We start from the raw sequence: 22,719 nt of genomic DNA, 5'->3' as shown, positions 1-22,719 counted from the left end.
GATGTCTCTGCTTTTTAAGAAATATCAACAACCAAACAGTCCTACTCCCTGAAATTAGACCTACTGAAATTAATGGGCCTAACTTAGTTGTGCTCTTTCATTCCAATGGGTCTACTCTGAGCTGCATACGACCCTATGGCTGTTTACTCAGAACCAGAACGAAGTCCGGCTCAGTTTAGGGTTTCCCTCAGAAGTAAGCCCGGCTCAGTGCAGTGTAACAGGCAAAACAGAAACCAGAGGAATTATTCATCCGCTTGTCATGCGGCAGAGCCGGCTGAGTGGCTCATTTCCTGAAAGGAACATTACACTGCTTTGCTGCTGCTGTTCTCCGCCAATTGCATCCTAAATCAATATCGGAGGGAGGGTTAGATATTTATTTATTTTAAGGGCGTGAGAGCCGAGGCAAAGAGCCAGCCTTCACCTCACAGTTCGGTGTGGGTTTTCCGAGGGAAGGCTCTGCGTCTGAGGGAACGCAGTGAAACCTGAGGGAACCTGCAGAGACTGACACCACACAGCCCCTCCGGTATCCGATTGTTTGGAACAGGGGATGGAAGAGAAGAACAGGGTGTGGGACGGACAAGACACACACGGGCACCCCAATCTGGATTCTGACATGCGGTTCTCCAGACACTGGATTAAATGAAGGCCGGCAAACGTTTCCCTTCTTCTGATGAGGCCTCTTGGCTGTCTGCAGAGCGGCAGACAAGACGTACGGCTAGCAGTCGCCATCCTCTGCCTGACGGCTGGCTGGGCTCTGCCGAGTAAGTGCTTTTCGGCTCCTTGCAGTCCCCACACCTCTTTCCACCGCCAGACCAGGTTGTGGTGCCAGGTGCATTGTTGAGTTCGGGTCCTGCGTGCAGGTTTGCCACTGCTTGGCTGTTGTGAGAATGGCATACTGGGCTAGATAGGGTCATTGCTCTGATCCAGAAGAGCCCATGAACATCCTGGTGCCACAGTGGCCAGACAGACGCTTGTGGGAAACCCGTGAGCAGGATCTGAGCATAAGAGCCCTCTGCTCTCCTCCTGGTTTCCGGCATGTTCCTTGTGTGTTCCTTTCCTAAACAGTCTCATCACTTCCATCCCTGCTGCCTCCCTGTTTGGTGTGTGTTTGTGTGGTTCAAGATGCATCTGTATGGAATGGTTTTTTTAAGACCTTTCGAAGTTGCTTCTGTTGTTTGCGGGAAAGAAGGACAGATTAGTGCCTTTTGCTAATAATCCCCAACTAAGCATGCAGCTCCTAAAGCCCAGCACTGCTAGAGGGGGGAACTTTAGCCTAATAAATTGTCTTCCTCCATCTTCTTTGCCTTCGGCTCCCTTCTTCCTTTGTGGCGAAGTGTAGGCGTTTGCTAGGCTGTGGGCCAAAGCAGGCATGGCAGGTCGCTTAGATTTAGAATAATAGAATCGCAGAATTGCAGAGTTGGAAGGGACCATGAGGATCGTCTAGTCCAACCCTCAGGAATCTTTCGCCGAATGTGAGGCTTGAATCCATGACCCTGAGGTTAAGAGTCTCACGCTCTACTGACTGAGCTATTATCTGGGGTTTTTTTCATTTAAGGTATTTGGGCTTGGTCTGGAAAGGAACACAGCCTGGTGTTCTCTCTCTCTCTCTCTCTCTCTCTCTCTCTCTCTCTCTCTCTCTCACACACACACACACACACACACACACACACACACACACACAATCTCTCTGCACACTAGAGTTATTCCTTTGGGCATCTGGAGTCCATATATTACATATTTTCCAAACTGTGTACAGGTTAAGAACTTAATTCCTTCCGGAGGTCCATACTTAACCTGACACTGTTCTTAACCTGAAGTACCACTTTAGCTAATGGGGCCTCCTGCCACCGCCGCACAATTTCTGTTCTCATCCTGAAGCAAAGGTCTTAACCCAAGGTCTGTAACCTGAAGCATCTCTAACCCGAGGTACCACTGTATGTAGTTATACATGGTTGTATGTGTACCCAACCACAGTACCCAACCAGTCATTTGAGGCTCTGGTTGCCCCTACCATTGGACAGAGTGAGGCAAGTGCTTCAGGTGGCAGATGTTGAGGGCAGGCAGCAGTGGTGATACGCTGGAGAACACATCAATTTGTGCCCCATGGCCTGTCCTATGGACTGGCTAGCTTGCTGTCCTCAGGTGTGGTTGGACATAGGAGACCACTTCTAGGGTCTGAGGTCCCTCCCCCCCCTAAAATATTTGAGCAAGCTGCCCCCCCCCAAGCAGATGGGCATTTCCATTCAAATGGTGTGCCTCATGTGATAACATATACAAGGCGGAACTTACCTCCCCCACCCCAATATTTTGTTCAAGTTGGTAGAGCATGAGACTCTTAATCACAGGGTTGTGGGTTCAAGTCCCACCCTGGTAAAAAAAATAAAATCCTGCATTGCAGGGGGTTGGACTAGATGACCCATGTGGTCCCTTCCAACTTCACGATTATAGGATTCTAAGTTGGTGGAGGGTGCTGTCCCATTGCCAGTTTTGATGTAAAATCCCACCACCAGTCTGATCAGCATCTGAATCAAAATCCCCACCTCAGGCAGAAAAGTGCCCTGTTTGAGGCTGAAGCACACAGGTGTATTCATCACTTAGAAACATAGGGAGCTGCCTTATACTGGGGCCATCTGTGTTCATCTATCTCAGCCTTCTCTGTTCTGATGCCCTCCTGACAGCCCCAGCCAGCATGGTTGATAGTCAGGGACGATGGGGGTCAAATCTATGTTGGAAATGTAAAGAAAAGGAAGGGACCTTTTACCATATGTGGTGGGAATCCAGAGAGATTTAAAAAAATTGGGAAATGATATACAATGACTTGAAGAAAATGTTCAAAATGACATTTGTAAAAAAAACCAGAAGCATTTTTGTTAGGGATTGTAGGACAAGACCTGCCAAGAAAAAGAAAGACTTTATATATGTATGCTACAACAGCGGCAAAAGTCTTGATAGCACAAGGGTGGAAGAATGAGGAAACCCCGACAATAGAACAGTGGCAAGAGAAATTGATGAACTATCCAGAACTGGCAAAACTGACATGTAAATTGTGAGATAAGGGCAACTGTGACTTTAAAGAAGAATGGGAACCTTTTACAATCTATTTAGAAAGACAACAAAATGAACTGGATTCCTTGGCAGGTTTTGAATAAACATACACAAATTTGTTGGGTTGGCGCTGTGGGTTAAACCACAGAGTCTAGGACTTGCCAATCAGAAGGTCGGCGGTTCGAATCCCCATGACGGGGTGAGCTTCCGTTGCTCGGTCCCTGCTCCTGCCAGCCTAGCAGTTTGAAAGCACACCAAAAAGTGCAAGTAGATAAATAGGCTGAGAGATAGTGACCAGCCCAATATCACCCAGAGAGCTTTGTAGTTGAGTGGGGATTCGAATCCTTGTCTCCCTGGTCCTAGATGAATGCTGTAAGCCAGGGTTTCCCAAACCTGGGTCTTCAGCTGTTTTTCTTTTGAACTACAACTCCCATGATCCCTAGCTAGTAGGACCAGCAGTCAGGGATGATGGGAACTGTAGTCCAAAATCAGCTGGAGACCCAAGTTTGGGAGACGATGCTCTAAGCAATGTTTATATGCCACACTAGCTCAACACGGGACGTGGGTGGCGCTGTGGGTTAAACCACAGAGCCTAGGACTTCCTGATCAGAAGGTTGGTGGTTCGAATTCCCATGACGGGGTGAGCTCCCGTTGCTCGGTCCCTGCTCCTGCCAACCTAGCAGTTCGAAAGCACACCAAAGTGCAAGTAGATAAATAGGTACCGCTCTGGTAGGAAGGTAAACGGCGTTTCCGTGCGCTGCTCTAGTTCGCCAGAAGCGGCTTAGTCATGCTGGCCACATGACCCGGAAGCTGTACGCCGGCTCCCTTGGCCAATAAAGCGAGATGAGCGCCGCAACCCCAGAGTCGGCCACGATTGCACCTAATGGTCAGGGGTCCCTTTACCTTTACCTTTTAGCTCAACACAGACAAGGCCAATCCAGCACCTCAAAAAAGGACGACTTTCACCTTTGCTTTTTTTTCCCAGCCCAAGGAGGAGAAGCATCGTTGCTGGTCTCACAACCCAACGTGAACACCACGGTGGCGCAGAACGTTTTGCTGTCCGTCGCGCACACCTTCGGGGGCTCCCCCGTCATCAAGTGGACCCACACGTCTCCCAGGGGCACGTCCAAAATTGCCGAGTGGAAACCGCGAAGCTACGCCAACATATCCAGCAGCTACGTAGACAGAGTGAAGATTTATGACAACGGTTCTCTTCAGCTGCTGAACGTCGATATCAGAGATACTGGTTATTACTTAGTCACGGTGAGGGAAGAGTTTGGGATCACCATCTATGGCACCATCCTGTTGAATGTTTATGGTATGAAATGAGAGGATTTAATATTTTCTCTAGGGCCGACTGCTCGCAACCCGCTCTTCGGCAGGAGTTGGGAGCTAAAGCTGGGCTGAATATCCCCATCCCACAATTTCATAGGAATGCTTGGCTCATGCAGAAATGGGAAAGGTGATAGTTGGAGTTTTTTCAGGGGGCAGGCAAACTTTTAAGACTGTGGCAAAGGTTTCCCTTCTTTCTTTATTTTACCTCTTGCCTTGCCACCCAAAAGCAGGTAGGTCCCTGGTCGCCACAAGGTGTTTTTTTCACACATCCAGGTGAATATGAGTTAGAAGCCTCTTGCAGATCTTCCCTGCTCAATGCAGGGGAACTCAGGAACACAACGCCCACGGATAGATCATTCACCTGTTCAGGTAAATGTCTGAGAATGTGCCAAGAAGCTGCCATCTGGCTAATAAATGAACAGATATTTATTTATCTAGCAAATTCATTGCCACCAAATTACCAGCAGTGGTTCAGGGTTGGGTCATTGTCAAATGCCATCATGGATCATTTGCTAAATGTGTGTTGTTGTTCTTTTAAAGGTTTATTGGATGAATAGATGTATATTCTTTGATTCAAGGGGATTGCCATTCTACCTCTTGTTATCCTGATTTTGGAGCCCTAAGGCATTACAGCAGGACAAACACGTAATGGGAAATAATTAAAAGCCTGATAAAGATCAGGTTTTCAACAGATAGAGGATGGTGGTCAGTGGCTTTTCCTTCTCTGTGTGCTGTCTGCCTTTGCCTTTCTCATTGCTGAGGGAGACTTCAATGAAAGCGAGATGCAGCCAGGATCTAAGTCAGACCATGGCAACAGAAGGTAAAGTCCTGGGGGAGAGTAACCTGTGCCAGGTTTGTGGCCCCGTTTCTGAATGCTTCCCACATATCAATCCCCAACTCCTCCCTGAAAGTAAACAATGAGCATGGGATGGCAAACACTTTCTATTTGCATAGGGAAACATTTCAGAATGCAATTGCTTTGACTGCCCACCTCCACCAAAAACCCAAAACAGATACAGCGCATTTCTATATCATTGCTCTACTGCAGGGGTAGCCATCTCCCAAGAGACTGCGATCTACTTGGGGGTAAGTTGTTAAGCTTTTTTTTAAGGAGGAGGAAAGCCCCATTTTTTTAGAAGAGAAGAGCAGGGCAAAGTTGTTGAACTTTTTTTTAGGGGACCCAAAGTTGTTGAGTTTCTTTGGGGTGAGCCAGTGATCTGCCAGTGATCTGCCACAGACATCCAGTGATCACAATCTACCTGTTGGACATCCCTGCTCTATTGCATAGGTAGAGCAAACTCGAGATAAGTCACAAGGGTGATTGATGGCAGCGGCAGTGGGGAAATTTGGAAACAGAGAGGTCAAAAAGCAATGAGGGCTTGGCAGAAAACAAGGCTGAGCTGGGATCCTGCCAGACAACCTGTTTATTCAGCATTCATCCTGATTTGATTGCACAAAGTTTGTTGTTGTTGTTTAGTCGTTTAGTCGTGTCCGACTCTTTGTGACCCCATGGACCAGAGCACGCCAGGCACTCCTGTCTTCCACTGCCTCCCGCAGTTTGGTCAAACTCATGCTGGTAGCTTCAAGAACACTGTCCAACCATCTCGTCCTCTGTCGTCCCCTTCTCTTTGTGCCCTCCATCTTTCCTAACATTAGGGTCTTTTCCAGGGAGTCTTCTCTTCTCATGAGGTGGCCAAAGTATTGGAGCCTCAGCTTCAGGATCTGTCCTTCCAGTGAGCACTCAGGGCTGATTTCCTTCAGAATGGATAGGTTTGTTCTTCTTGCAGTCCATGGGACTCTCAAGAGTCTTCTCCAGCACCATAATTCAAAAGCATCAATTCTTCGGCGATTAACCTTCTTTATGGTCCAGCTCTCACTTCTGTACATCAGTACTGGGAAAACCATAGCTTTAGCTATACGGACCTTTGTCGCACAACGCTTATGCCATGGTTAAATGGCATCTGATATTTACTGAGCATTTGTTTGTGGGGAGGTTATTCAACAAGGAACATTCCCCCTGATTTGCTTGATTACACTTCCTCCCATTAATCATGTGTTCACCCCACACTTCCCAGTGCACTTCACTGTCACTTTCCTAGCTGCAAAAAGGTGTTGTGGTTTTTTTTCTTTTCATAGTGCATTTGTTGTGCTGGGGCGACAGAAGACGTTAAACCCCTTTAATTGTGCAAACCTAAATAAAGGCTATGCACCTGAATCTATCCCACAGCATAGCGATAATCTGGAGGCACCCCTCAGTGACTCGTGATTTATTTTCCAAGCGTCCTAAGTCAACTTCCACTGTGTTGTCTGTCTCCCCTTCTCCTTCAGAGATTATCTATGAAGACCTGCATTTCGTAGCCGTCATTTTTGCCTTCCTCACAGGTGTGTCTGCCATTCTAGTCTGCCTCATGTGGCTGTGCAATAAATTAATGCAGCTGTTTCAGAAGGAGAGGCACCGGATCAAAGGTAACCTTTGCAGCAGCACGTAAAGGAACCAAATAATCTTTCACTTGCTCCAACTGACCCTGTTTGCCAGAGATAGCTCCTGATTTTTTTGGGGGGGTGGGGGGTTGCTATCCATTCCCAGAAAATTGTTGTCTCTTTGGAGGATGCCTTGTTGAATTGTTGTTATTGCGAGTTGCAAACATTGTTCTTCAGCAGGAATCGCAAACCAGCGACCCTGCAGTTGGAGTCCAGCTCCCATCAGCCCCAACAAACATAGCAGTGTTGTAAACAAAATCTGCCTTTCCCCCCTTATGGGGTACCCAAGAGCCCGTATAGAGTCCTTACGTGGGTTCCCTATTGGTAGGAGAAAATAACAGAGGCCAACCAGAGAATATTGAGAAGCAAAGCAGCTAGTAAGCCTGATCTTTATTGATCTATTGCAACAGGGTGCTCCCCTCACACGCAGAAAAGGAGGAGGACCTCAAACAATGGCAAGCAAGGCCTTATTTAAATTCCCTGCCCTGGAGCTCAAGACCACCCCTCCATACATCATACATACATCACAGAAGGGGTGTAACCCAAGACCACCCCCCACAAACATCATACCTACATCACAGAAAAGGTGGTCTACAGCAGAAATTTGAATGTTGTTGTTTTTCCTGTCTGCCAGGTTATCTGATAATGCCTTATCCAATTGCCTTTCCTGGTAGTCTGTCACCCTTTGAGATGGTGATTTCCCAATTCCTGAGAGAATGGGAAGGCTCCCTGACCTCCTCCCTCCTTGCAGAGAAAACATTTGGTTAGTTTGGGAGTCAAAATGGTTTCAGGTCGGTCTTCCTGTGCTGATCTATGTACATGCTTGGTTGGTACATTTATGAACATTTATTATATATATAAAACACCTTAAATTTTATTATTACAGCAGCGATCAGGAATTACAAGAGTTGTAGCTCATTCCTCTTAAGAAGAGTTTAGCTCCATGGACATTAATCTGGAAAGCACATGCATATTTCTTTAATGCACATCTGTAACTTTAAAAATACATGCGCATGAGCGCTAAAGCAACTAGTGCCACTGGCATCTTACACACTGCAGCAGCAACAGCATAGTTTGAACTCTGATCCTACTCAGAGACAATGCTGAATGCATGCCAGGCAACTTGCATGTATGCATACTTCGACTCTTAAAACACACTTGCAAAAGATGCACATCTTTTACAATGCACCACCCTGGGAATGTGTCTAAGGGACACCGGGACCCAGGGACGCTCATCTACACCTAGATCTCATGTTGAATGCCAAAGCACAGTTACACACGAGACAGCTGCAACAGTATATTAAACAGCTGTGACATTCTTCCCCACCTCTTGAGGAGGCAAGAGTTCCTTAGCAGGCAGATCAATGTGGAAAGAGTGCCCTGAAAGTAGGACATTAAAAAAAAATCTGCCCCGAGTGTAAATCTGGGTATACGGTACAGTCAAACCTCGGTTGTTGAACATAATTCGTTCGGCTTCCGAAATGTTCGACAACTGAAGCATGGCTTCCAATTGGTTGCAGGAGCTTCCTGCACCCAAGCGGAAGCTGTGTCGGATGTTCGGCTTCCGAAAAACGTTTGAAAACTGGAGCATTTACTTCCAGGTTTTCGTCGTCCGGAAGCCGAAACATTCCAGAATGGAGGTGTTCGGGATCCGAGGTTTGATTGTACCAGCAACAGTGCTGCAGTATTCAGACTTAATCTCCCCCCACCCTTCTTCGGTTTCTCTGTACCTTGTTTGCAAACTGCATTATCTATTTGGCTTGAAAGATCTTCAGGTGATTTCAAGCATGCAAAGACATAGACAAACACAGCAGGCTGTTTGCTTTGCAACTATGGCAGTGGCAGCTGAGAACACCTGCGGAGAAGAAAGGCCCCATTGTGCCAGAGCCCTTGTGCAAACAAGCCGACTTGTCATATCCCTTTCCATGGAATGTCAGAAGTTGCCTTAAACAGGAGACAAATCTTTTCCAACTGGTGGTAGCAGCTCTCCAGTGTCTCAGCTAGAAATCTTCCACATCACCTACAGATATTTTTTTTAAAAACAAGAGATGCTAGGACCTTCTGCTTGCTAAAACAAAGTACACTGCTACTGAGGCACGCCCAGTCCATTTAAAACCACAGTCCCTTCCTCTTTTGACATGTTGCAGTCCTGCTTCCTTTGGCTCTTGTTGCAAGGCAAGACCGCAAACCCTCCTGCTGCCCAGTTCTATAAAACATTATGAGCTTCCTATCAGATTTTGTGAATGGGACAACCACAACTTCCACCATCCTTGACTACTGCCCATTTTGGCTGAGGCTGATGGGAACTAACTTCCTTGCTGAGTGAAAAGAGCCTCTCCTTTGCATATAGAAGGTCCCCCTGGTTTAGCTTCATTAACTCCAAATTTTAGGATCCCATCCAAACCTGTGCCAAAGTTCTGCAGCCATTTTGCAGCAAAAATCCTGTGTTTTGTAGTGCCCCCCCAAAAAAACCTGAGTAACTGATACATCAAACCGAGGTTTTTAGTTAAGCTTTTCCGAATTGCTTCAAACCGGAGTCAAAGTTTGGCAATTATTTTTCAGTGAACCCTGGCATCTGCCCATAGGGCTGGGAAAAGGGCAGTGCCTGGAGAGCCATTGCCACTTAGCATAAACGATACTGAGCTGACCTGACTCTCCTACATTCCCCCTCCCGGCGACTCCATTGCCTTTCCATGTTCCATGACTGGCTTTTCTCCATACAACTGATACCAGAGCAGACCTGGAAAAGGAAGTAGGGATATCAAGAGAAACAGCATCTGCAAAGCTGCTGCAGATGTAATGCACACACTTGACATCACTTGACATCTTTGGTACTGAATGAATGGCTCACCATTACAAGTCTTGGTTTAATTGGTAGAGATTTCGGAGAGGTGTAGTATAAACATGGGCCCTGTTTAGGGGAGATTATGCAACACTAATGCCCTGTTTGCAGCAAGTTTCCACTGTGTTCACAAGTTGTATGCCATTATCTCTTAGCTATATTTTTATTTTGGAACTGCTCCTTTCCAATCGATCCATTCTCAAACTACGTTCTCCTTTCATTTACAGCAAGCGCAACTGAAGAGACCGAGCTGCAAATGATGGGGTGTTAAATGTGGAACGGTTTAAACCTACGAAGCAATTTTCTACCTCAAAAAGAAACACTAGTAAGAGAGGAGACAGGCATCCAGAAGACACAAGATGTATGTTTCTTCTGTTGTAAGACATTTCCTGAACCAGAAAAGCAAAGATTAATTGGAAGCCGATCCACAGACGCTGTGAGAGATACTGTGGTTTCACAGTATCATAATTTACAATGGACAGAACATGTAAAGAGGACAGAATGCTTCTGTTGTTTCAACCTATATCAAGAACAAACACTTAAACTTTGCATTGGCAAATATCATGACGACGTGATTGAGGACTTCATGTGCTAAAATCTGCACCCACGATAGTGGACAATCTTGAACGTGCATAGGTAGGAAAAAAATACAGCCTTTTAAAGAAGGTGCAACTGTTTATTAACTTATTACATTTTAAAAACATATTAAGGTAGTAGTGGGCAACTCACATCAAAAACGGTTACCAATGATTGGGTGATTAATTTAAAGACTAAACCAACATTATAAGGATGCTGAAGCCCAAGTTCTCTCATTGACCTTTTGAAGTTAGATGACAAGATGAGCATCCCATTTACCTTTTTCCATCCCTCCTCTTTTCTCTGGCACTCAAGACGGATCATCTCATTTTGTCCTCACAATCACCTTGTGAGGTAGGTCAGGCTAAGAGTGATATGGCTCAGTGGGGATTTTAATATGGCTTTCTAACTTCTAAATACAGTGGTACCTCGGGTTAAGTACTTAATTAATTCCGGAGGTCCGTTCTTAACCTGAAACTGTTCTTAACCTGAAGCACCACTTTAGCTACTGGGGCCTCCTGCTGCCGCTGCGCCACGATTTCTGTTCTTATCCTGAAGCAAAGTTCTTAACCTGAAGCACTATTTCTGGGTTAGCGGAGTCTGTAACCTGAAGTGTATGTAACCTGAGGTACCACTGTACAGTACTGCAGACACTATGCCACAAGCTTGCATTGATATTTTACATTTAATTCCCTGTGCATGTATGTCTTTGGAATGACAATTGCATTCCAATAGAATGGTTAAACTCAGTGGTGCTCACAACTGTCTTTAGCTGTGGCTGTTGGTGAATGTTTCAGGAATAAAACTGACAAATAAGCTGCCTTGTTAAGTGTTTTGATCATCATTAATAAAGTGTTATTACCTGAAAATACATTTTCATTGGTTTTAGGACCGATACATCACACAGAGCCCATCCGATCTAACCCCCACCTCCTCAGATTCCCTCTGAATTTAGTGGCACTTGCTCCTGAATTCAAGGTGGGATCAATAAGAGCTTGTAAAGGTTTTCTTCCACTTTGCAATCTTTCGCCTTCACAGGTGGTGTGTAAAAATCAAATCTAAGCCTATATTCAGCAGTTATCAAGAGTCACAGATGCAGATATGAGCACTGCAGAAGTAACTACTACTATGGCAAAGACCTCCTCTAAATGTATAGAAATGTTTCAGCCCGTTCTGGGCTGCCCTTGCTAAGCTGGGCATAACCACATTTTCTACGGAAGCAGTCCAGGTAACCCCTTTGTAAAGATGGGAGCAAAGCTGAGTTCCATTTTACAAACATCAAGAACTTGGGACTCGGGCAAGACAACGGCACAGTTTAATTCAATATTCAGAAATGGCAGGAGAAGTTGCTTCCAGAAAGGAAGACTTTTGATATTATTCTGGGGGGAGGAGAAAAATGAAATTAATGGCGTTTCACAGGTTATGCAACTTGGCAACTATCAGGAGTGTAAGAGAGTCATTCCCTTTTGTGCCAAAACAATAGTCCTTTTTGTTTCATCGCTAGGCCTAGGAGCAGGGTGTCAGGGCCGCCATGAGGAGTTCCATTTTGTACACAAAGTTGCGTCCTTCCATTTTGTTCCATTGAACCTCTTTGAATGGGCCACGAAGGTTGTTCCATTTGCTGTCTTGAAGCACGTCACTTTTGGGGAGGTCTTTGCACTGGGAGCGTGGGAACTGAACCATAATCTTGCTGCCGCTTTCTGGACCATTGCGTACTGCAGAAAACAAACGCAGCAACACAACAGCATTAACTATGCACCATTTTGTAAAGATTTTAAACTAAAATTGTAAACCACCCTTTAACCCAAAGGTTCCCGTGGTGACATAACCCATCTGTTAAAATATGCAAATAATATATAAAATGAAACCAAATAAAAAATATCAGTCTGGTGATTGTGTCTTCAACAATTCTTAGGAACCACATAAGTCCTCATTAAGTCATACTGTGCCATTGTTGGCTTTCCAATCTGAGTGAGTTGTGGGGTTTTTTAAAAAAAACCTTCAGTGTAACAATGCTGTATTTACTGTACTGGTTCCTTTAACTGCTATTTCTTTCCTTTTAGCTCACATGCATGCAGCATATAGGTTCCCAGCAAGTTTTAATTCCCAGCACAGTACCTGAAATAGAATAGTCTCCATTTGGTGATGCCACAGTTATGGCTGATGCATTGCCAATACTCTCCACTGGGCCCAGACCCACGTGATTACCAAAACTGAGCACATGCCATCCCATAACTTTGGCTAACTGCTGGACTGCATGCACTTGATGCTGTGACATCTGAAATAAAATTTTACAAAAAGGAATGGGTGAATATTTCAGTTGCGTTTCCCCCCCCCCCCTTAGCTCATGCCTCCTGCCACATTCTCTCTCATTACTCTTTCAAAACACAGCTATTTTATTAGGTACTGTAACATAAAGACACATCTGCATTTAATCTACAGCAGTTTCCACACTCAAGAGTCACCAGTGCAGAAGCTCTAGTACTAAACAGGAGTGAAAGACATTGAGAGATGTCAAGTGACACAGTACAGCACTTTTTGGTTGTCTGTGACTACGAGCAAGCCATCCTGACTCAGATGGAGGCTCCCAAGGCAAAAAGGATAATTTAACAGAAAAGTATACTTTCTAAAAGGGATGCGGGTGGTGCTGTGGGTTAAACCAGAGCCTAGGGCTTGCCGATCAGAAGATCAGCGGTTCCAATCCCTGCGACGGGGTGAGCTCCCATTGCTCGGTCCCTGCTCCTGCCAACCTAGTGGTTCGAAAGCACGTCAAAGTCCAAGTAGATAAATAGGTACCACTCCGGCGGGAAGGTAAACGGGTGTTTCCGTGCGCTGCTCTGGTTCCCCAGAAGCGGCTTAGTCATGCTGGCCACATGACCCAGAAGCTGTACGTCGGCTCCCTCAGCCAATAAAGCGAGATGAGTGCCGCAACCCCAGAGTTTGCCACGACTGGACCTAATGGTCAGGGGTCCCCCCCCTATACTTTCTAAGCATACTACTGGTAGAATCAAGCTGGCTCAACAAGTTCGGACTACGAACTTTGGACTGAAAACAGGTCCCTAGTCACAGACATCATTTCCCTGTTCTTGCTATTTGCCACTAGCACAATATTTTGCAGATGCAGCATGAGAACTTCAAACGCCTACAACTGTATTAAATCTACATCTGCAATCCCAAGAATTCCATTTTAAAAAAGAAGGCATCCAAGGTCCTGCTGCAATCACACGCCCACCACAGAAAGGCAAGATTCCTGGTTTTTACCTGAGAGAGAAGAAAATCTTGTAACTCTTGTTCTTGGTGGGATAGCGTAATTACTCTTCCGTCTCTATGCACTACTCGGATCTGCTCAACGCCAATATTTAGTTGCAGCTGAATGGACCTTTGAAAGCAATAAGATATGAGCACAACTGGAGTTTCAGGGTGGAGGAACAGGGGTCCCCTCCATTGCCTGAGAAAGTCAAAAGCATAGCACTGCACCACAGTTAAAAACCAATCCTTCAACAGCAGCAATCCTTAAAAGCAGAGTGAAGTAGAGCACTATTGTGAATAGGGAAATGATCTTTCAATTCAGCAAATATGCATTGCAAACACCATTGGGAATAGTTCACGCTTAACGCTCCCTTTTTCAAAAAGGCATTTCAGCCTCTAAGTTCTGGTTATTGGGGAATGACCTCCCCAGCTGGGTATTTACAGAGACATCCAAATATTTCGTCCACCAAAGGAGCAAGGTGCAAACATTTCCCCCCCTTTCACACTCACTTGCATATCTGCTCATAACCTTGAGAGGTGATCAGGACTTTGACACTTGATTCATAGACATCATTGATGTTTGACCAGTGCGCCTGAATTTGTGGATCCTCAATACGGCTGGCAAGACTGTCGATGGTTCGAGCAGTTCTGAAAACAAAAGGAACAAGGTCCCAGAAGACTTGGAGGCACTGCATTTTTATACTGGTGAGGAAAAATAATACGCTCTGCCTGATCAAATTAGACATCAATGCCCATAAACATAAACTGATATTGATAATATTTCAAGCCTGACACATCTCAAATGCTACCGAGACTATGATGCCTAACTTTAAGCGAACCTTACGTTGCACATCAATGTTTTATAGGTATTCCTGAAGACACTAGGAGGCATATATTATTCAGCACATTGATCGGTTGAAGCTGCACGTCTTGCAAAACAAGACAATAAATGTAGGAAAAAGACTCAGAGCATTGCAAGGAAGACAGAAACAATCACCAGTAAAACATACATACACTGAAAAAAAGAACGAAAAAAGAAGTGGGCTTTTCTGCAATCAGCTTTCCTGAAGTAACATTAAAAGGTAAAGGGACCCCTGACCATTAGGTCCAGTCGTGGCCGACTCTGGGGTTGCGGCGCTCATCTCGCTTTATTGGCCGAGAAAGCCAGCGTACAGCTTCCGGGTCATGTGGCCAGCATGACTAAGCCGCTTCTGGCAAACCAGAGCAGCGCACGGAAACACCGTTCACCTTCCCGCTGGAGCTGTACCTATTTATCTACTTGTACTTTGATGTGCTTTCGAACTGCTAGGCTGGCAGGAGCAGGGACCGAGCAACGGAAGCTCACCCCATCGCGGGGATTCGAACCGCCGACCTTCTGATCGGCAAGTCCTAGGCTCTGTGGTTTAACCCACAGCGCCACTCGCGTCCAGAAGTAACATTACCTTGCAGGTAAAACATATTAGGTTTGCTCCCTCACTTTGTTTTTTATTCTATTTTTATCCTACCCTTTTCCCCAAGGGGCTCAGGATGGTGTTTCTCTTCCCAGCCATTATATCTTCACAACAACCCTGCAAGTTAAGTCAGCCTGACAAGCTTTTCCTGGTCCCCAGTCAGCTTGTGTGGAGATCTGAAGCTGGCTCTGCCTGGGTGCAGTCTGACATTCTAACCACTAAAGCGTACTGGCTAAGACTAGATTTCCCTGAACAGATATCTGGACCACCCAACATAATTGAAATGCTACCCACTACTCGTTGCATTCTCTCCTGAATTGAGCCCCTTTCCCGAATCAACTCCGCTCCCTTTTCAATTCTCATTCCATGTTGTCCCTGGAACATCAGTCTGGCCATCGACCAGCAAGTCTCTCCCAAGCAGAAGAGCCATCATTTGGACATCATTGTGCACTGATCTATATAGCATATACGTAACACTCCATATTAAACATGCTGAAAAATCAGTGTGGTCCATCACAGACAGTGGACAGTCTTACTTAATATGTTTATGAGAAATGGATTAAAAGTTCTGCCTGTGATAAACAGCTTCCTATAGGAATCATCTGGGAGTGCAGTCAATGCTCTGTTTGCTGATGAAAGGAATCCATCTGCGGAATTGGCCAAAATGACAGGAAGAATCTGAGAACAGTGGGACCAGAAGTTCATCAAGGACTGGACTAAATTTGCAAATTATTTGAAAGACAATTGCAGTCAATCAAACACATTGGTAGGATTGCAAGAAGGAAAGGTATAAAATTCACTGCACAGAAGAATAAAAAAATATGATGCTTTGATGTTTTTGATTTGAAAGCAATGGTTAAGTAGTGAAAATGCAGAAATTTGAAACGAAAGATAGAAAATCAGAAGGAAGGTTTGAAGAAAGTCATGGCCCTAAAAAGCCAAATTGTATAAGAGGAGAGATTGTAATGGAAAGCATTATTGTAAAGTTAATAAAAATGATATGGCAAAAGAAAAAAGAAAAGAATCCATCTGTGGAATGGAGGAGGGGGATGGTTCTTCATCACCCGCCAGCCTGCTGTTCTCCCCTAAATCTTCTCCTGACAAGAGCTGTTATTCAGCAACATCTGCAGGGCCAAAGATTCCCCGCCCCTTCTCTGAAGAATTCCTTCCATAAATTGACAGAAAATATTGGATGTAATCCCTGCTGCACAAGCGAAGCGTTCAGGCGAATTAACTTGCAAAGCGCTCTCCAAAAGATGCAGTTGCATACCTGCGTCTCAGAAAGATGTGTTTTGCCTGCTTTATAATCTTCTCTAGCAGCCCCTCGCTTGGTTGCAAGGAATTGATTTCGTTTTTATCAAAAGCCTGAGGCCCCGCTAGTCTCATTCTCTTATGGCCAAAAGGTGCACTAGCTGGGTGAGGCATCATGGTGGAGCTCAGGGTCTGCTTGTGAAACTGAGGAGGGAAAGAAGTTGCTATAATGAAGCCAAGAGAACAAGCGAATTCTCGTCTTAAGTCAGGAACTGTGCAAAGACCAACAAAACAGAACTGTTTGCCGAGTAACAACTGTACACAACTTGATTAAACGATCTTTTTTTAACTATTGAGAAAATACAAAAGCAAAAAACACACCATGATTTTGTATCAAACAATCAAAATTTCTCCTGGGTTTTGTAAAGCTCAAGAATACTGGCCAGGAAAGGGAACGCAGATCTTGAAAGCCATTTCTCAGGAGAAGTACCTAGTTCTTCTCTTTTTGATGTAAAGGAGACAATTAGAGATTGTCTCCCCCTTCCACCTGGGAGAGGGAGTGATCATATGACCTAGTGGGGATTATTGGGTTGTATTTGTTTTTATTATGTATTTTTTATATTGCAATTTTTATGTTGAGAACTGCCCTGAGATTTATGGGTACAGGGTGGTATATTAATTAATTAACCACCCTGTACCCATAAATCTCAGGGCAGTTCTCAACATAAAAATTACAATATAAAAAAAATAAAATATACATAATAAAAACAAATACAACCCAATACAACCTCATCAGGAGGTCTAGCAATCAGAGACTTATCCTGAAATCCTTCACTGCCTTACCTATGAACAAAGCTCTCCACTATAGTTTCTGAATGTCTTCTGTCTTTTCTCAAGTTTGCAGGAGCACCTGCTCTGTATCGGCTATGTCACCCTGGAGCAGCTCTGGGGAGCCTACAGTCCTCCAAATGTTACTGGATTCCCAACTCCCATCACACCCAGCCAGCATGACCAATGGTCAAGGATGAGAATTAGTAGGTTCCCCACTGGTGAGCTTGAGGTTATCAGCAAACAATGACACTCAAAGGAAATCGTTCTCGGAAGAACAAGAGCTTAAAAGATATTTGCTTCCCAGAGATCTATAGTTTTAATTCCATTCGCTTTCTTAGATCCTCATGCACGTATGATAAACCTCTCCGTAGATACTCAAGTACATCACATGACTTCTCTCTCCGTATTGCAAAAATAACAGTGCCTTTCCTCACCCCCAAAGTCTTTGATGCTAATTCTTCCTGTAATGCATTTGTAATTGTACTCTGGGGAGAAGTTCTCAACCATACATGGAGATCAAGGAGGGCTAATGGAATAAAAACCATAGGGAACAATATTCTGTCATGATTAGAGGCAGACCCACAAGTTGCCACTGAGATAATAAAAATGCTTCTCAGGAACCCATCAAGAAGCTGTTCTGCAAATGGAATATGCTCTTAATTTTTTACAGTCTAAAAGTTCCTGCTACCGAAAACAGAATCCACAATAGAGGAAGGGAAGAGTTAGTTGTGTGCTGGTTCCAGCAATCGAAAGACACAAATCCCATGCAATCATTTTGTTTTCATTCCCCACTTCAATTGGCCTTGCAAGAAGATCTGCTACAAGTCCCACTCAACGATACTGGGTGGGACAATGTTTGCTGAATAATGATGATTGTTTTATCTAACTGGCAGCATTGTGAGAAAAAGCAGCACAGCCTAGGTTGTTGTTGTTGTTTTTAAGAAGCCATGGTGCCCAGAATTAGCCCCTAAAGTAAACATAGCCAAGATACTACCACCCTTCCAAAAAGAAAAAAACATTTAGAGGAAATTCTACAGCTCTTAATGCAAATATTACACACCCTCTTAGCAGGCAATTAAAACAACAACAGCTGCTTTCTATAAGTGAGCTAACAGGAAGGACAGAGCAAGCTGACATTACCTCTCTAATCAGCTGGTGCAAATTATGCTCTAGAACGTAAAGATGATCCTCTGGACTTTGCTTATCGGAAGCAGATTTCTGGGATTTCTTGTCATCTGAAGAGTGACACAAGGAAATGGACAGCTGCAAGCCTACATAATGAAATGGGGCAGAGAGAAAGCATGGCTTGGTTTTAACATATAAGAGCACAGCAACACATACAACATATCTAGATATATTTTTCTCCATTTGTCCTACACATAAACTTGCTGATTTCTTACATATAAGACATAAAATTAGCCTATGGAAACGGGAAAATGCTGGCAGCTTTGCCTGGATCAGTCCATACAAGCAAGATGATAGTTCTGGGTATCTTTTGCACAGATTAGAGCCATGCACCTGCAAGAGTCTTAAGACTTCAAAGTTACTGGGTTAAATGACACATCTTTTGAGATCTGCTCTCTACACGCATGCAAAAAACTGCCAGATCCTTCATTTTAATTTGTCTCGGAACTCTTACCTGGAAATGGCTGGGAAATTATTTGGTTCTTCACAACTATGTGGGGAATCTGAGATTTAATTTGTACAGCTTCTCGAGACAGTTGAGCAAAGATTTCTTTACACAGCAATACATTCTGTGCCGTCTCCAGCTTCGTTTGCCAATGCAGAGCTCCTGAAGGAAAGGAAGGGGAAAACACCATTGTAAAGTTGAGAGAAGCAGCTATATTTATATGGACAGTCAAAGTATTATACAGCCTCAATGATGAGAAAAAGATGGCTGATAAAATGTGCACACAATTTGAATTTTCTTAATACAACTCAAGTTGAAGACAATACATATCACCGATGGAGCTCAGTGAGGGTGGGTGAAAAAGAACACATTTAATTTCATGTCTAGCTCTTTGAGCAGAGTATTATGAATCAGTGAAGATATTGGGCTTTTCAAGAGTAGGTTTATTTTTTAATAGCTCTATTCGGTTTTCATGCTTACACAGTTTTTTGAGACATACCATTCAAATGCAGACCATAACTATACCTGGCTTTGATTTCAGAAGCGGCCTTTTAAACAGATTTACTGTACCCAGATCCCCTATATCGGGTGCTTGCTTCTGGATAGACACCTTTATTCAAGAAGAAGAAAAAAGGGTCATTTTGTATTCAAAGAACACACTAACAAAATGTTAAAAACAACAACTGGGTAAACCTTTATATAGGCAGATCCCTCTAAATCACTTGGGATTTGAACATCCAATGGACAGTAATCTTCAGGAATCTTTTTATCCAAATCAATGTCTGTGTTTTTTATGACCTCAAATGTACCGTGATGAGGAAAGAGAGACCCTAAAAGTAAAAATAGTTTAAATGTTTTGGTATTTCTTACAATGTTCATGCCACAATAATAAGATCAAATGAAGTACATACATGCTAGCTTATAATCTGTAATGTTTTAGACAACATATTACTACTCTATGCAACAAATAAATGCTATCACAAGCTACCAATGTTCAGAGTACTGCATTTTTCTTCTATGTCATCCTAGTATTTTTACTGAAATAGTAACATTTTCACTGAAATAGTAACTTTAATTATCCCAAGGAAACAGAGCGTACAGTGTTGCTCATTCACAGAAATCCTTACAACAACCTTGCAAAGTAGGTCAGTACTATTATCCCCAAATTGTAGACTGGGGGAGGGATGGGGGGTGGATGATGCTGAGAGACAGTGGCATGCCTAACAAATTCATGGCAGAAACAAGAATTGAACCGGACACTATCTTAGGTATAGTTCAAAGCTAAGGAGGTCGGTACAATACAGGGGTTGCCAACCATATCTACTACCTAGCTCCTCAGTTGCCAATATGTCTTTCTCCTTCTGCTCTATGCTTCTTGATAGGGCCAGCCCTATTATTAGTGAGTCAGCTGCCTCAGTGACAAGCTCTCCGCTAGCCGATTCCTTCTGAGCCTCCATGCATTCACCTCTGCTAGAGAACAGAGTTGTACACGTCCCCTAAGCTAGCCTGCTGCCTTCAAGTGCAGTGGAGGATGCTGTCCTGTTGCTCATGTTGAAGAAAGATCCAACAGCCACTCCAGGCAGTTTCTGTACATGCAATGTAGCGGGTGAGGCACCATCTTGTTCTTCGCCTCAAGCAGCAAAATGTCTTGGGCAGTCCTGCTTCAACTCAGAAGGAGGAGATACAAAGCTCTATCATGCATGGAAGAGGTGATCAAAAACATTATTATTAGACTCAGCAAACTTTAGACCAATCCTTTGCCGACCATACCTGCACTTTTGTAGCTCAAGTCCCCAAGGATCTTATCCCCGACCTTCCTCAGCTTCCAGTGCTGCCTCAGTCTTAGTAACTCAGAGTTGAAGTCTCTCTGTCGCTTATTTTCCTGGCTCTCTGCAACCGATTTAGATAACCTTTCTGCTCCCTTCAGAAGAATTTGGGCTGCTCCAGCTAATGACTTCTTCTTGGAGATCAGCTGCAAAACTTGATTCTAGAAATGAGGAAACAGAACTGCAGTTTTATTTAAATGTGACCCTATCTGTCGACACCAGGGATGGGGCAACCTGTGTCCCTCCAGATGTTCCTGGATCACAACTCCCACCATTTACAACTAATGGCCATGCTGGCTGATACCGGTGGGAGTTGGGAGTCCATCACTATCTGCAGAGCCACTGGTTCTCCTTTTACATTATAAAAACAACGAAACAAAACTTCAAGCAGAAAGGAAACTTATATTGTGTCTTCTAGGCAACAAATCCAATTTCAGCTTAAAAGCAGGTGTGGACAAATTCTAATTCCTTCTTGAAAAGGAAACTACTTCATATTTGACAATGCAGCCCACAGTTAACAATAAATACAAACAGAAACAAGTTATGAAGTTTAACCAAAATGGAACAGTTCATCTTTCCCAATAGTTTTAATAGTGGCCTGGACAGAACAGGTGGGCTGTACCTGCTTTTGGGTAAGTGGTTCTTGCACAACTGGATCCAGAGTCATAAATTTTTTATCCTTGACAATGCTGAGAACATCATAGAGCACGCACATCTCTGTCAAAGCGCTTCTCAAGTTATTCCTCACTGAATCCCAGGGCCAGAGCGAAGGCTGGAACTTTACCAAACCTAGAGCGCACAAATGAAGGAAAAACACAGGATGTCTATATACTATTGCTGGAATCATCGAGAGAGCTATTCCTTTACACAGGTGCTGCTATAACTATGGATAGAAAGCTACATGCCATGGAGTTGCATCCCATTCGTGAAGGGTCAAAGGTCAGTGGTAGAGCATCTGCTTTGCACGCAGAAGGTCCTATGTTCAATTTCTCACTAGCTCCAGGTAAGGCTTGGAAGAGACCCACCTGAAACCCCAGAGAATTGCTGAACCGTCTAGGAAGGAAAAAAAAGTATGTTGGGGGCTTGGCTACACCTTCACTAGATTTGGATTCGCCTGAGATTTCTACAAGGGAGAGAACACAATTAAAAAAAACGTGATTTCTCTACCTGCAGCCTGAAAGCGGCTCGGTGTTTTCGTTTTGATCGCACCACGTTTTGTGTTCTTGCTTTGTATTTTTATGCCCTTTTTAAATGTGTTTTTTTTTGGGGGGGGAGGCCTATTGGGTTGTTGCTTTTTATTTTTATTGTGTATTTTGTGGTTTTATATCTTGATTTTATTCTGTGAACTGCCCTGAGACCCCTGGGTATTGGGCGGTGTGTGTGTAAATTAAATTTTTAAAAAATGTGGTGGACCGCCCCTCGATCTTCAGAGGAAGGGTAGCATGCAAATGCAATAAATGATAATAATAATAATAATAATAATAATAATAATAATAATAATAATGCTTCAGGCTCGGGCATGGCAGGGGGTTGGACTACCTGACCCTCAAGGGTCCCCTTCCCAAGTCTACGATAGCGGTGGCGACGGACAGGCCTCGCTCCCTACCTTCCTCCTCCTCGTCCTCCCCTCCTGCGGCTCCGGGCCACTCTCTTCCCCCGGCGGCCGCGGCGGGCTCGTCCTCCTCGGAGCCGGAGCTGCCCTGGCTGAAGTCGATGCGCTGCGCCAGGCGGGCCAAGTTCTGCGACATGGAGAGCGGCTGCAGGTAGGTCTCGCTCCCGTCCAGGCCCACCTCCTGAACATGCTTCTCGCAGGCCGACTCGATGCTGATCCGCACCGCGGGGACCCCCGACATCTTCGCCTCAGCCTAGGTTCCCCTCAGAGGCTCTGCGTTCAGGTGTACGAGAAGGCCTCGCCGAGCATGCGCGTTAAGGGCTACGGTGTCTGCGGAGGGACAGGCCAGAGCAGCGACTCAGGTTTCCCTCCTCAGCGGCTGTGTGTCTGTGTGAGAAAAGATCCCGGCTGGCCTTACCGAGCATGCGCGTTAAGGACTACGGTGCCTGCGGAGGGACAAGCCAGAGCCGCGACTCAGGTTTCCCTCCTCATCGGCTGTGTGTTTGTGTGAGAAAGATCCCGGCTGCACTTGCCGAGCATGCGCGTTAAGTGCCTGCGGAGGGACGCGGCTGAAGCAAGCGGTGTGCGTA

The 22,719-nt window shown here is 44.7% G+C and overlaps 2 protein-coding genes across 3 annotated transcripts; one reads left to right on the top strand and one right to left on the bottom strand.

Annotated features, from left to right (window-relative positions):
• Positions 1-365: 365 nt before the first annotated feature.
• On the top strand, positions 366-12,169 carry VSTM5 (V-set and transmembrane domain containing 5). 2 transcript variants are annotated; one of them, XM_077927001.1, is made up of 4 exons: positions 366-761; positions 4,031-4,363; positions 6,763-6,846; positions 9,931-12,169. In XM_077927001.1, the coding sequence occupies exons 1-4, from the start codon at positions 671-673 to the stop codon at positions 9,972-9,974; spliced, it is 552 nt and encodes a 183-aa protein (XP_077783127.1). In that variant the 5' UTR covers positions 366-670; the 3' UTR covers positions 9,975-12,169. The 2 variants fall into 2 exon arrangements, with proteins under 2 accessions (XP_077783127.1, XP_028581901.2); XM_028726068.2 differs by having other exon boundaries at positions 372-761; positions 6,709-6,846.
• MED17 (mediator complex subunit 17) lies at positions 11,578-22,562 on the bottom strand. The gene is made up of 12 exons (XM_028726067.2): positions 22,124-22,562; positions 21,140-21,306; positions 20,462-20,678; positions 19,385-19,521; positions 19,217-19,301; positions 18,701-18,853; positions 18,202-18,332; positions 16,250-16,434; positions 14,039-14,176; positions 13,541-13,658; positions 12,398-12,557; positions 11,578-11,994 (listed from the first exon to the last, which is right to left on the bottom strand). Exons 1-12 carry the CDS (start codon positions 22,368-22,370, stop codon positions 11,786-11,788), a joined length of 1,947 nt encoding a protein of 648 aa, XP_028581900.1. The 5' UTR covers positions 22,371-22,562; the 3' UTR covers positions 11,578-11,785.
• Between the last annotated feature and the right edge of the window lie 157 nt (positions 22,563-22,719).

Source organism: Podarcis muralis, chromosome 4, assembly GCF_964188315.1.
Source record: "Podarcis muralis chromosome 4, rPodMur119.hap1.1, whole genome shotgun sequence".
NCBI lineage: Eukaryota > Metazoa > Chordata > Lepidosauria > Squamata > Lacertidae > Podarcis > Podarcis muralis.
This window is presented reverse-complemented; position numbering and strand designations above follow the sequence as displayed.

Bases quoted from the DNA above. Each gene is read 5' to 3' on its own strand.
- MED17 (XM_028726067.2), bottom strand. From the start codon at position 22,370: ATGTCGGGGGTCCCCGCGGTGCGGATCAGCATCGAGTCGGCCTGCGAG. The intron at 18,854-19,216 runs GTATAGTTATGG...CCTTTCCTTCAG, and splicing joins GCTTCTGAAATCAAAGCCAG to GAGCTCTGCATTGGCAAACG. The intron at 14,177-16,249 runs GTATGCAACTGC...TTTTGTTTTCAG, and splicing joins CACATCTTTCTGAGACGCAG to AACTGCTCGAACCATCGACA.
- VSTM5 (XM_028726068.2), top strand. From the start codon at position 671: ATGAGGCCTCTTGGCTGTCTGCAGAGCGGCAGACAAGACGTACGGCTA. The intron at 762-4,030 runs GTAAGTGCTTTT...TTTTTTTCCCAG, and splicing joins GGCTGGCTGGGCTCTGCCGA to CCCAAGGAGGAGAAGCATCG. The intron at 4,364-6,708 runs GTATGAAATGAG...CTTCTCCTTCAG, and splicing joins CATCCTGTTGAATGTTTATG to AGATTATCTATGAAGACCTG.